The 14323-nt window shown below is 40.2% G+C and overlaps 1 protein-coding gene across 3 annotated transcripts in view; it reads left to right on the top strand.

Moving 5' to 3' along the window:
* The window catches only part of Anapc10 (anaphase promoting complex subunit 10), a 52605-nt gene that overhangs the window by 528 nt on the left and 37754 nt on the right, over positions 1-14323 (top strand). For 2 of the 3 annotated variants that reach the window (NM_001108445.1, XM_008772516.4), the window contains exons 2-4: positions 937-1063; positions 5286-5376; positions 14066-14186. In NM_001108445.1, the coding sequence (NP_001101915.1) occupies positions 949-1063; positions 5286-5376; positions 14066-14186 (327 nt within the window). In that variant the 5' untranslated portion in view covers positions 937-948. The remainder of the gene's footprint in view (positions 1-936; positions 1064-5285; positions 5377-14065; positions 14187-14323) is intronic. The other variant, XM_063278119.1, reaches the window with a different exon arrangement.

The raw sequence follows: 14323 nt of genomic DNA, 5'->3' as shown, positions 1-14323 counted from the left end.
GCTTGGAATCCAAAGGGAGGTGTCAAGGAGATGGTCTATAGTTATATTGCTCTTGCAATAGGACTTTATAGAATTTATTGTAAATAGAATTTACAATAATGTAGAGTATCCTTAAAAGTCAACGAGAAAATGTAACATGTTCTTGATTCTCCAAGAAGTTTTTTTTTTTAATGCTTTTCATAGATTTCCTAGGTTTAACAAACGATAAAAATATGGAGGGAATAAGAGTGATTATTTTGCCATTGAAAACTTACTTTACATCTTTTTATTTTTTGAGACAGGATATTGATAGATTATTTCTCTGCCGTCGGTGAAATAAGCCAATTTAAGCCAGATTAGATTATATAAAACGCAGGTTTATTGGAAAGCTGCTCTTAGGTGGGCTAGTTCACTGGCTCCAAGGCCAAGGCCAGGGAAGTCTCCACAGGGAAAGAGAGGTAGGAGACAGAGAGAGAGAGAGAGAGAGAGAGAGAGAGAGAGAGAGAGAGAGAGAGAGAGAGAGAGAGCAAGAACATGCAGAGAGAGAAGAGAAGAGGGAGAGAGATCAAAACACGTCTAGATTATATAGGGAGGAGCCTCTGGGGGAAGGGCAGCCCAGCCCTTGGGCTGGAAAGTTCAGGGTTGGGGGCAGGGTATGCTAGACTGAGGTTTGCTGGGAGAACCTGGAAGCCAGGTCTGCCTTTGTATGTAAAATTTGCACCCCAATCTCTTGTCCCAGGCCTGAAACCAAACAGGTGTCTGTATGTAGTCTTGGAGCTCACCGTGTATGTAGGTCAGGCTGCCCTGGAACTCAGATTCTTGTGCTTCTGCTGCTGCCTTTGTTTCCCTGAGTGCTAGGTATGTGCCACAATGCTGAGCACTGAAATGTTTTTACATTTTTACAGAAAGAGTGTCATGACAAAGTAGAATGCATATATATTGCTTATCCCTCCATAGAATAATTTGAAAATGACCACGCCAAACAAGACACCTCCTGGTGCTGACCCTAAGCAGTTGGAGAGGACAGCAACAGTGAGGGAAATTGGGTCTCAGGCTGTCTGGTCACTCTCTTCCTGCAAACCAGGTAAGCACAACAAACCCCTGGCTATGATAATCACTACTTACAATCCATTTTCTTTTCTTTTTTTTTTTTTTTCTGAGACATGTGTAGTCCTCACTATCCTGGAACTTGGTCTGAAGACTAGCTTGGCCTTAAATTCAGAGCCTCTGCCTCCCGAGTGCGAGGATTAAAGGATGGCCTAATTAGAGTTTTATGCACTAGACTACCTTTAATGCTCTTTTTGTGTAGATACTTCAATAAGATCCTCTCCTTTTCCTATCCCATCTCTGGTATTATGCAGTTGTTATTTAATTCACATTTCATGCTTGCTGTCTTTCCTGGAAGCGTCTAAGAGTTTTTTCTTAATTCTTGGAGTCCATGTCTTTTGCTAGGATGTGTCATGGTAGGTTATGTGTGTATCTTTTTCCCAATTTACCTAACCTATAATTTGATAGGCATTTTTCTTTTTTTGTAATAATTTAAAAAAGATTAGCGGGCTGGAGAGATGGCTCAGTGGTTAGGAGCACTGACTGCCCTACCAGAGGTCCTGAGTTCAAATCCCAGCAACCACATGGTGGCTCACAACCATCTGTAATGAGATCTGACACCCTCTTCTGGTGTCTCTGAAGACAGCTACAGTGTACTTACAGATAGTAAATAAATAAGTAAATAAATAAATAGATAAATCTTTAAAAAAAAAAGATTAGCACAAAATTATTTTCAAAGAACCAACTAAAATATTAAGCTGGCAAATTTTGAGATTTCAAACATGAGAAACCCTTGAGTACAATGTAGGGGAACCTGAAAAGTAAGGCTGTGACAGTTCAGACTGTGTGACATGCTGCACTTGTAGAGTCTGCTCGATAGATAACAACAGTGTCACAGTCGCAACAAAGGCAGGGGCCAAGTACCAGTGTAGCTTTATTAGGTCACCCAGCCCTTACAGCAACTTTAGCAAAGGCTACGCTGTTCTCCCCACCCCCACCCCACTGCCCCAGTTACTCTTTTTAATTTTTTTTTTATTATTTAAACAATTTTTAAATTTAAATATTTTTTGATCATATTCTTCCCTTCCCTCAAGTCTTAACCTGTCTTTTCCCCCATCCAGTTTCTTTCACAAAACAAAAAACTACAGTAAAACCTTCTTAGAAACAAAAACACAAACACGTACGCATATGCTCTTGCAAACTGTAACCAAATGAACATGAGGCGTATCCTGGAGTGGTTCATATACCCAGGGTTACTCTATTGGAGAGAACTGAGTCCTCCTAGCAGGTGTGATAGTTCAGTGGTTAACTTTACCCTAGGTTTCATTCACACATTCATTCTTTTTTTAAAGTCCATAACAAAATATACTAAGATAAAGCAAAAACAGTTACATTGAAGTTGGGCAAGACAAAGCAAGAGAAGGAAAAGAGCTCATGAGAAGGCACAAGAATCAGAAACCCACTTGCTCACATACTTAGGAGCCTCCTGAAAATACTAAACTGGAAGCCATCGTACAAACACAGAGGACCCTTGCAGACCTGTGCAGGCATCGTGCGTGCTGCATCAGTCTCTCTGAGTTCATGTGAGCTGTGCTCGTGTGGTTTAGAGGGCCTTGCTTTCTGATGTCCTCCATCCCCTTTGGCTCTAAACTCTTTTTGCCTCTTCTTTCGTGGAGTTGTCTGGGCTCTGAGGGAAGAGATTTAGTGGAGGCATCCTATTTAGGGCTGAGTGTTCCAAGGTCTCACCCTCTGCATAGTGTCTGGCTGTGGGTCTGTGTTTGTCCCCATTGCTGCAGGAGGAAGCATCTGTGATGATGGCTGAGCAAGGCACTGACCTGTGAGAGTGGAAGAACGTCGCTAAGAGTCATTTTATCGCTAAACTTCTTTTTCTTTTTGTAGACCAGTATTAATTGGTTTTACCTCAGTCCCTAGGCTATCTAGTCTCCAGTTATTGGACATCTAAGCAGTGTCAGGTATGGGTTCTGCCTTAGTCTAATTGGTCACTGGTTGGTTACTCCGACAAGCTCAGTGCTAGCATATTTTGCAGCAGTGCACCATGGTAGATAAAGGGTTTGTGTCTGGCTTGGTGTTATGTTTCTCTTTTACAGAATTCTTTGCTGTAACCAAAGATGCTGAAATGTAGGAGTGAAGGCTCTTTGTAGGCACTGCTTGACAATTCCCATCTTCAGTGAATTGTGTAGGTGCTGTCAGGCCTGGCTGGCTGCCAGTTCACAGAGAGCAACCTTGATAGGCATTTTCAACCTGAAGACTCAGGTTGAGAGAAATTTCTTTATCATGAGGAATTCTAAATTGTAATATAATCATTTTATTTTGTCTTAGCTTATTTATGTAGAGTTTTTAAAAATATCTTTTTAAAATTTTACCTTTTTAAAAATTATTTTATGTGCATTGGTGTTTTGCCTGCATGTATGTTTACTCTGATACATGAGAGTATCAGAGCTTGGAGTTACAGACGGCTGTAAGTTGTCATATGGGTGCTGGGATTTGAACCCTGGTCCTCTGGAAGAGGTGCCCTTAACCACTGAGCCATCTCTCCAACCCTATAGTTAGACTCTTATAGCTGGTTTTACCAAGTCTGTTTTGTTTCTCCTCAAGATTGTCTTTTTTTAACAAATACTTTATTAGAGTATAATTTCCATACACTAGAACTTCTTTTACATGGATACTTATAGGAATTTTCATTTATAGTCATGGGAACATTATGAAGCATTCCCATAATGCCCCAAAAGTGTGCCATGCCATTTGTAGTTACTCTGCTCGCTCTAAGCATCTGACAACTTCACATCTGTGCAGCTCTCAGTTCTCCACAGACAGCCTGAGCCCAGCTTCTACACTGTGCAGCTCTCAGTACCTCTAACTCCCACTCCAGGGACCAGTGCCCTCTTCTACTCTCTGCAGGCACTACCATGTACATGCACACGTGCACACGTGCACACGTGCACACGTGCACACATGCACACAAGTACATTAAAAATAAAAGCTTAAAAAAAGAACCACTGAAGACTACCGTGACATATAGACTTTTTTCTCCTCTGAATAATGTCTGACATGGGTACATAATACCTGTCAAAACTGTTAAAACAGACCTGCCATAGTTTAAGGCCTTGTTTTGACCAAAAGAACTCTGACATAGTAATGAAGTTGGGAGCTTTAGAAAAGAGATGGTGCCTAGGCATTGGCATGTGAGTCTATGACATTCTGCTTGTGAGAAAAAATATGGAAACGAAGGCTGGTGACCATACTTAGTGTCCCAGAGGTAATGAGCCAGAGTCGTCAATGCCCACAAGATCATGCTTATTTATTTTCCCCATTAAACTTTCATAAGTCATGTCTTAGAAACACATTTCAGATTAGTCTTGAGTTAAAAGATTTTTGCTTAATATTTATTTTGCTTAAGACGAAGTACCATTTTATGAAATTCTTTGAACTAAGATACAAATAAAATTGTAAAATGGGGAAAACCCAGCCAAAGTAAAATAAGTAGAAATAGCCTGTAACTCAATAGAACCTTAGCTAAGGTCTCTTCCGAATCATGAGACTTAGCTCTCCTTACTAGGGAACTTCAAAAGTAGCAAAAGGAGCTGGAGAGATGGCTCAGTGGAAAGAACATTGACTGCTCTTCCAGAGGTCCTGAGTTCAGTTCCCAGCAACCACATGGTGGCTCACAACCATCTCTAATGGGATCTGATGCCTTCTTCTGGTGTGTCTGAAGACAGTGACAGTGTACTCACATACATAAAATAAATAAAAAAATCTTTAAAAAAAGTAGCAAAAAGCAAGTATGACATACTAAGCCTGCTTGTATCTATCTATTGTAAAGGAGATCACAGGATGGATCATTCTTATGATCAGTTTATAAAAAGGATAGAACTTGGACTTGTGCAAATAGAGATACACACACACACACACACACACACACACACACACACACACACCCCTAAAGATGCTTTTTAAAAACTAACCACCCAAAACATTTGTCATAGTATAAACTTTAGTGTGTGTAAGGGGATTGAACCCAGGACCTCACACTTTTAAAATAAACAGTCTTATCGGTAAACAACAAACTCAGACCATTAAGGGATCTTTAGAGCTGAAATCTGGATGGAAGAATATAAGAATTCTGGTTAAATTTCATATTCTGTCTTCTATATCAAAATTTCTAGATGAATATGTATGACAGTTTTATGTTTTAAATATGTAACTTCATGGAAATTTGTTGCCATTTTCACTGTTTCTAGGGTTTGGAGTGGATCAATTACGAGATGACAATCTAGAGACTTACTGGCAATCCGATGGCTCTCAGCCTCATTTAGTGAACATCCAATTCAGGTAATCAAGTTTTTACTTTTTTTTATATAGTGTAAGCTATAAGTGGACATGGAAATGTATTTCATTTACATAAAAGTTCAGAAAACATGGAAATTAAAATGAAAATACTTAATTGCTTTTTTAGTCATCCAGATTGCAAGCAGCTTCATTCTGTTCTACCCTTTATGTCCCCATCCCCCCACCGTGTGTGTGTGTGTGTGTGTGTGTGTGTGTGTGTGTGTGTGTGTGTGTGTGTAGGGAGCATGTGCACACAGTTGAATGTCCAGGTTGATGGCCAATGTCTTTCCCCAGTTGGTTAGTAGCTTTATGTTTGAGGCAGGCAGGGTCTCTCAGCGAACCTGAAGGCCACCACTTTGGCTAAGCTGATTGGCCACTGAGCTTCCGGGGTGCTCCTTCTCTGCCCTTCCTCCTGCCTGGTCCCCAGGCGTTAGTGTTGCAGGCATCTCTCTCTTTCCCTTGTGTTGTGGGGACGTGAGCTCAGGCCATCACACTTGGGGTCGTTTGTCCTCCTTATACATTTCTGATGATGCTTTATGTAGACAGTTGTGAAATAATGGGATTTAACTTAGGAGATACAGTAGACAAATAGACTTTGACCTGGTGAAGCACCTTAATCCACGATGCATGGAAGTTCTTTAGGTGTGGCATTTATGTGCTTCTCCTATTTCCATTTAACTTTTGTAAAAACAGTGCTCTGGATTTATTGGCACTATGGAAACTAGTCAGCCTGGCTATTGTCCTCCTTTATGCCCTCTACAGTTCTAAAACGGTAGACTTTTAGGTGCTCCTTCAGTTGTTGTAGGGTACATATCAGCAAACTTCTTTTGAGTAGATAGTACCTGTTTGAATCTTGTGGTGCCTCTGGTCTCCACTTCAGCTGTTGTGGTATCAGAACAGGCAACTCTCAGTACATCAGTGACGGACTTCAGGGCCCTCAGTTAAACTTCCTACAAAGAAGGCGCATGGCAGCACTTTGCTAGCGTAGTATGCCACCTGCTCTTCTAGGTTGTCTGGGAAACCAGTTAACTTCTTTAAAGGTTAAGTAAGATTCTAGCTACTGCCAGGCATGATAGTACATACCATTAATCCCAGCACTTGGGAGGCAGAGGCAGGCAGTTTTCTGTGAGTTCGAGGACAGCCTGGTCTACAGAGTTCCAAGACAGCCAGGGCTACTCATAGAGATCTTGTCTCAAAAAAAAAAAAAAAAAAAAAAAAAAAAAAAAAAAAAAAAGGAGGAGAAGAAGAAATCAGGACTACTTTACCAAATAATTACCATTGATAATATTCCTCATCAGTGAAACCAGATACCTGATAAGAAACAACTTAAGGAAGGCCTTTGTCTCATAGTTTAAGGGTATAGTTCATTATAATGTAGGCAGCATAATGGTAGAAAAGCGAGGCTGATGGTTCACCTTTCAGCAGATAAGGGAGCTGAACCAGGGCAGTAAGTGGGGTCAAGTTATAAATGTTCAGGCTAGGGGTTGGGGATTTAGCTCAGTGGTAGAGCGCTTGCCTAGGAAGCACAAGGCCTTGGGTTCGGTCTCCAGCTCCGAAAAAAAGAAAAAAAAAAAAAAAAAAAGAAAAAAAAATGTTCAGGCTAATCTCTCTTCCAACTCGAATACTGACTCCTCTAACTTGGCCCCACCTTTCTTTTTTTTTTTTTAACATTTCTTTTTTTTTCTTTTCTTTTTTTCGGAGCTGGGGACCGAACCCAGGGCCTTACGCTTACTAGGCAAGCGCTCTTCCACTGTGCCAAATCCCCAACCCTTGGCCCCACCTTTCAATAATTCCATTCGCTGGGGACATGAACGGGTAAGGGAATTTCCCATTTGACTTAGGCTCATAGCCATCTTGTTATGCAAAATGTATTCAGTCCATCTTTAAAATTCTTAGTAGATCGTTTAGCCTTTTGGCTAAGATCAAGTGTAAAATTCTTAGTAGTCCTACAGTTATCCCACTGAAAACCCCAAGTTCTCTTCTGAGACTTAAGGCATTCTCTTAACTATAAACCCCTGTAAGATTTAAAAAGAAAAAAAAATACACATACAATTCCAGCATATAATAGTATGGTTAAACATTCCCATTCAAGAGAGACAAACAAGCATAGGAAGGAAAGAGCAGACCAAAGCGAGACCGAAACTTAGCAGGGTAAGCCCTGAGCTTTGCATCTTGATGTCCATCATCTGCGCTCCATAGGGTTGGGGAGGTCCACCTTTAAACTGTAGGCCTGTAGAATGCATGGCTTCTCTTTTAAGCTAGCTCCATGCAGTGCCTTGTGCTTTTTTTTGGAGCGGGGGCTATTCATGTTCCTGGTTTCTCTAATATCTGGGTTTCCATTGCACATTGGGCTTGTCTTCACAGCTTCATACATAGCACTTGTCAAGCTGTACCCTAGGCTTTTCAATGGGTGGGGTCATGCTTTGAGGTTTCTAAAGTGCATGCCAGGCCTAGGCTCTCTGTGCCCACAGATCAATAGGGATAAGCTCTCAGCCCCATGACGCCATGATGATCGTGGGCTGACTCTGAAACTGTAATCAAGCCTCAATTAACCGCTTTCTTTTGTGAGCGTTGCCTGGTGTCTCCACAGCAGTAGAACTGTGACTCAGACAGCTGCCAAACTGTAGACTTCTGTCTGCAGCTCTAGCTGGGCTCACCCTTCTCCTATCCAGACTGCTCCTCTTCTTCTCTGTCTACTTTCTCACTGCACACATGGGCAAAGGCAGGAAGCCATGAACAGGAAGGACACAGCTTGCATGTTTCATGGGGTGACATGTTCTTCACCAGAAAGTCTCCATCATCACCTTAATCAGGTTTAGAACTTTTGTGGCGACTAGTTTTATGTCAATCGATACAAACTAGAGTTATCTAAAAGGAGGGAAGCTCAATTGAGAAAACTGATAAATCCATAAGATCTGACTGCAGGGCATTTTCTTAGTATTGATGGCCCTTTTAAGGGGGGCCATCTGGGCTGGTGGTCCTGAGTTCTCTAAGAAAGCAGGCTGAGCAAGCAGTGGGAAACAAGCCTGTGAGCAGTACCCTCTGTGACTTCCGCATCCACTCCTGCCGCTGCGGTCCTGCCCTGCTTGAATTCCTGCCCACAGTGCTTTTGATGATGAGCTGTTATTTGGAATTGTGAGAGAATTTAACCCTTTCCCTTCATAAGTGACTTCTGTCATGGTGTTTCATCACAGCAATATTAAATCCGAACCATGACAGTTCCCTAGAAGACACACACTTCTGGGTGTATCTGTCAGGGCTTTCCAAAGGAGCTGGCCTGAAGAGGCCAGATTCAGCCTGAATGCTATTGGCATCACTCTATGGCCTGGGGACCTAAAGTGAGAAGAGGAGAAAGGAGAAAGCAAAGGAGTGGCAGCCGTCCTGTTCTTTGCTTCTGCTTCTGCACAGATGTGAGCTATTAGCCTGGCACTCCGGGTGCCATAGCCACGAACTCTTCCTCTGCCACTCATTCCCTTTCATGATGACTTGCCTTCAAAGCATGAGGCAAAGTCCTTCCTCCTTTGCTTCTCATCAGGTGTCAAACAATGAGAAAAATAACTGATACGGTCACAATTTCTTAGAGGCCTAGATAAACAAGTCCAGGTCACATAATAAATAAGTTGTAGAATTTCAGTTTGAATATAAGAATTCTGATGTCAGAGCCTGTGCTTTCGATGTTCTCTTCCTGTAAACCTGAGATGAATTGCTGGTCCAGGGATTCCAGCATGATAGCCTAAACATTCACTATCGAGCATCCAAATGTAATTGTTTAATACTAGCATTTGTTTTGTAAATTACAATCTTACTGCATACTAAAAAATCATGAAGTAGTTTATACTCCACTTCTTGAATAGTTTTATTAATAGAGTTTTAGGTATATACCTTTTCTTGTAATCTACAGAATCCCCTTCTAAGATATAGTTTCTATAATTTTTCCCACTATTCGAATCAAATGGTAGTTCTGTTTAATATTTTAAGGTATGTCCGTACTGTTTTACGTAAAAATACCCTATTTTACATTCCCATGGACAGTGCATATAAACCCCCCACCCTCATATTATATTAGAATCTGTGATTTTCTTTTTTGAAGTAATGATTATGTTAATTTATATGAAGTGAACACAATAGTTTTGATTTTTGTTTCCTGGGTAGATTTGTTACTTCTGTCAGGTAAAATGGCTTGGCTGACAGGACCACTTAAGGAGGAAGGGTTGTTTTGGTTCGGTTTCAGAAGCTATAGGCTATCATGGCAAGGGAGGTGTGGTGGAAGAAGGAGCAGGAGAGTGTGTGTGCGCATGAGAGAGCAGCTCTTCACATCTTTACAGATTAGAAAGGTAGACTAGGTTATCTTTTAAAGATCTGCGTCAGTGGCATGTCCTTGTCAGTCAGGCCCTACGTACTAAGTTTCATAACCCCTAGCAGAGCGCCACCAGCTGGGGACCAGGTGTTCAAGCACAGGAGCCTGTGAGGGTCATTTGTCATTCAAACCATGACACCTGCTGATTTGTGATGTTAGGCATCTTCTTGTGTACTGACTGGTCATTTGTATGTCCTCTTTGAAGAACTGCTATTTAAATCCTTTGCCCATTTTAAAGTTGTTTCTGTTGCAGATTTATAAAAGTTCTTTATATATTCTATTGCAGATACTCAATTTTTTTGTCTTAATGTAAAAGCAATCACAGAAAACATGTAAATGAATATTTCTTTAAGTGAAACTTTATTTAAAAAGTAGAAGGCATACCCATTTGGCTTGTACTTGCAAGCTAGAACTCATTAGTCTGTTCTCAAAGCCCACGGTAAACTTCTATTTATAACTCCCAACAATTTTTTTTGTTTATTTTTATACTTATGATATTAGAAATTATGGGAAGAACTATAATAAATTTAGTCATTCATTAGACTCAGTAATAGCCTGTTATATGTCAGTATAGATGACAACGTTATAAACAGTAATTGTTTCTTCCCGAACAATAGACCGGTGTTATTTTACTTTTTGTGACCCTCTTTGTTGTCTGATTTAAGGCAGCTGGGACCCCAGCTCTGCTTCTTCACTAAGACTTTTTCCGAATTCTTTCTGGAAACTACTGTATCCTTTAACAGGCTTACTCAGGAGGTAGACAACAAACATTAACTCCTCACACAAGTCCCCAGACACTGTGTAATGCTGGCTCTCTTTGTCAAAATGAGCACCCTTAGGACGTTTGCTGTCCAGGGTCTGAAATAAGCATAAGTATTTGAAGAGAACTTTTTTTTTGGTTGTTGGGATTGCACTCATGCCCAGCCCTCCATGTTGATGGCTGGCTGTTCTCTAGTCAGTGTTCTCCCAGTGGTTAGTCTTTGCCTGGAATATAGACTTGTACCTCCCCCTGTCTGCTCTCTGCTGCCCCCACTATGACTTTCTGCTGTGTGGTGAGGCTGCCAGACTTGGTTGGCTTCTCACCTCCTTACATTTCAGTTCAGAGATGACTGCAGTCAGGGTTCCTGCCCAGTGGGCAGTTCTCCTTGTTTCTTTTTCCTCTGGGCCTATAGTCCCATGGTTCTCAAGCCTGCAGAAATAATTGTTTTCTTGTATTCTAGAGTTTGTGGGAAAAAGGCAAGTCTTGCAGCTTTTCTGTGGCCAGCAGATAGTCCAGACTTTTTTTTTTTTTGTCTTTTAATACTATATATGCTGAAATTTAATATTAAACTTTCATCACTTCTGTTTTTAGTAGAAGATCTATTTTTAGCATCCAATTAATAATGATTAGAAGCAAACTCAGAAAACACAGTTTTACTATTGTTCTAGAAACAAAGAATAAATATGAACTATTTGTCTTAGTTTAGACAAGTGTATAGGCCATATGCTACTTAGTAATGTTATATAGTATGTTAAGAGGGAAAGTAAACAGAATTTTACAATTATTTTGTGTTTTAAGTATTGTAAATTAGGAGTTATTTACATTACTGTATGTGATTATAGACTTAGATTACTTTTGACTATCTCTTAGATTTGTAAGTAGGAATTCTGGGTTAGCTTGTTCTCAGTGCACGTTTTCTCATCTGTGCAGTGGACATAATGTATGTTAACTACTTCTAGTGTAGAGTCTTTAACAAGTGTTTTCAATCAGGTGGACATTTATTGCCTGTTTTCATGCCAAGAGAAAGCTAAAAGGTGCTGTAATACCCTGAAGGTATTGGTGACTCTAGGTCACTCCCTTCTTTCCCTCTCCCTTCTTTCCTTCTAGGCTTTAGTTTTAAGGTGGACTCCTGACCCCTACTGGAGAATTGCAATGGTTCTGACAGCAGGATGGAGTAGGAGGGATAAGAGGGCATACCTCCCACTGAAACACTGCCGCATTACAGTACAAGGCTAACACTTAGGGCTACAACTTACTTATAACTACTTTTGAGGCAGCATGGCTCTTTCAGTGGGGTATTTTGAAGAAGGAAGGGATAAAGGCAGCTGGAGTAGATAGCTATGACTACGTGTTGCAGACATCTCCCATTGTAATGTCATAGATACTTTTGTTTGTTTTGTTTTGTTTTTCAAGACACAGTTTCTCTGAATAGAACTCTGTAGACCAGGCTGAGCTTGAATTCACAGAGATCCGCCTGCCCCTGCTTCCCGAGTGCTGGGAAGTTACCACTGCCTGCTGTGGCAGAGATTCTTAATGAGAAATTACTCAGGAGTCAGCAGGACAAAATATGACTTGTTAGAACTGAGAAGCCAAGGAGAAGCACACTTAACTGCATCCAGTCTTCAGTTAAGTGTATGTGGTAATAGCAAACCCTAGAATCAAAGACTTACTCATCCCAAACTAGACATGCTTGGTTTTATTACATGTGTGGAATGAAGAACAAAGGAAGTGCTAGCTTCCCGCCTGAAGCTGTTTGTTGGGAGAGCATGTTTTACCTAGGAGGACTGAGGGAAGTCAGGAAGGCCAGTGAGTCAGGGAAAGATTTCTCCCTTCCCTTCTAGCAGTGTTTCCTAGGAGTCTGACAAGGCCTTTGGCATACAGTAGGTGTTCATTCAATGCAGTGACCATGATTACAGTGGGATCCAAGTGATCCCAGCATCTTCCACTATCACCCGGTCTGTATTTTGTCCTCCCAAGTGCATTATTTGAGAAACTATGATTTATATGCAATATTACTACTTTTTGAATTAGTATGAGGCAAACTTTAGTTGTTTTAAAAAGATTTTGCTGTATCTCCTAGAGTAGCAGTTTTAAACTTTCAGTGCAGTAGTGGTTGCTTCTACAAACCTGTATAACTATGTATATAGCGTAAGTTATAGCCATCATTTCTGGAGATGCATAAGCCTTAAGAAAGAACTTTGGTTTAGTGCAAGTGTCAACACGTGCAGCCACCTACTCTCCACTGTAAACTGATAGTAGTCGATGACTGTTAAACAGACCGAATACAGTGAACTAAAGGAAGGCAGACAAACACATCTGGACTTTGCAAAGTGCCTTAGACGTAGTAGGCATGCAGTGTAGCGACCATGAACAGAGTGAAGCTTTGAGCAATCCCAGCATCTTCCACTTTGACTTGGTCTGTACATTCCATCTCCCCATATGCAGTCACCTGATGAATGGCATGATTTTCTATGTTGAATTAGAACACTCACGGACGTTTACCTAGCTCAGCATTCAAATACATGCACCTATGGGAGTCTCTCTTAACCCCCACCCCCACCCACATTCATTCTTCTACCTCCACACATCAGTAGCCCCTCTCCAGCTTTCTGACCTTTATCAGTACCCCAAATAAAACACACACATCTAAAATGATCAGAAAGCAATGAACCTTCACTTAGAAATTGATCGGTGAGCCGCAAATTTATTTGCTGCCCCAATACTCTTTTTCTAATGGAACTTGGGTCCCACCAGTCATGCTGATATTTTCTTGTATGATGGCAAACAGTATCTCTATTTATGTTTCTTCTTTTGGCTTTTAGCATAGGATGTTTTCTCATGTTTTTCTTTCTTTTTCATTTCCTGAGTGAATTTCCTGTAATGTACTTTCTTCCTATTCCCGGGGTAGGGATGTGTATTTTTACAATGGAATAGAAATTTATTTTGTACATTAAGTGGCAGGGTATGCTTTCTATTTTTTGAGGTGTTTATTTGTTGAGTTCATTTTATTACTTAGCTAGGTATTTTTAAGTTTTAATATAAGGAATTAAGTAATTAATAAAGAAATCCAAGCATGTTAGAACATTTTGTTTGTGTAATGTCTAAATAAAAAGGTTAGACATTATTGATGTTGAAGTACCTGACTTGACTTAATTGCTTCTTATGCATATTTTTAGTTCTTAACAATGTTCTCAGTGAGGAGGTATGTTTGTGTAAAATGTTATATTTGTACTTATGTTTTTGCATGTTTTAACCTGTAAGTTGAAATAAAAGGAAATTGTTGATTGAAATATTTGTCTTGTGATGTATGTATGTATGTATGTATGTATGTATGTATGTATGTATGTATATGTGTATGATTTTTGAGACAGCATTTTTCTCTGTGTAGCCCTGGCTGTCTGGCCTCCAGCTCAGAGAGACCCACCTGCCTTCCTCCAACCAAACCCTGGGATTAAAGGTGTGCCTTACACCGCTCAGCTTTGTCTCCTGATGTTTCACATCAGAAGAGAATGTGCTTTGGCAATAATTCTTTGATATGTATGATAAAGCACATGCTTTTATTTTATTGTTTTTAGAAGAAAAACAACAGTGAAGACGTTATGTATTTATGCAGACTATAAATCTGATGAAAGCTACACTCCAAGCAAAATCTCAGTCAGAGTAGGAAATAATTTTCACAACCTTCAAGAAATCCGGGTATGTTTTTTATTTTTTTTAAATGTGTGTTTCTTTAACTCATTCTATAAATGATAGTCAGAAAAGAAGAAAATTATATTGAAAACTATGCATATAATATTTATATTTTTAAACTGCCGTTTTTTTCTAATGCTTTA

The sequence above is a fragment of the Rattus norvegicus genome, chromosome 19 (genome assembly GCF_036323735.1).
Source record: "Rattus norvegicus strain BN/NHsdMcwi chromosome 19, GRCr8, whole genome shotgun sequence".
Taxonomy (NCBI): Eukaryota; Metazoa; Chordata; class Mammalia; order Rodentia; family Muridae; genus Rattus; species Rattus norvegicus.
This window is presented reverse-complemented; position numbering and strand designations above follow the sequence as displayed.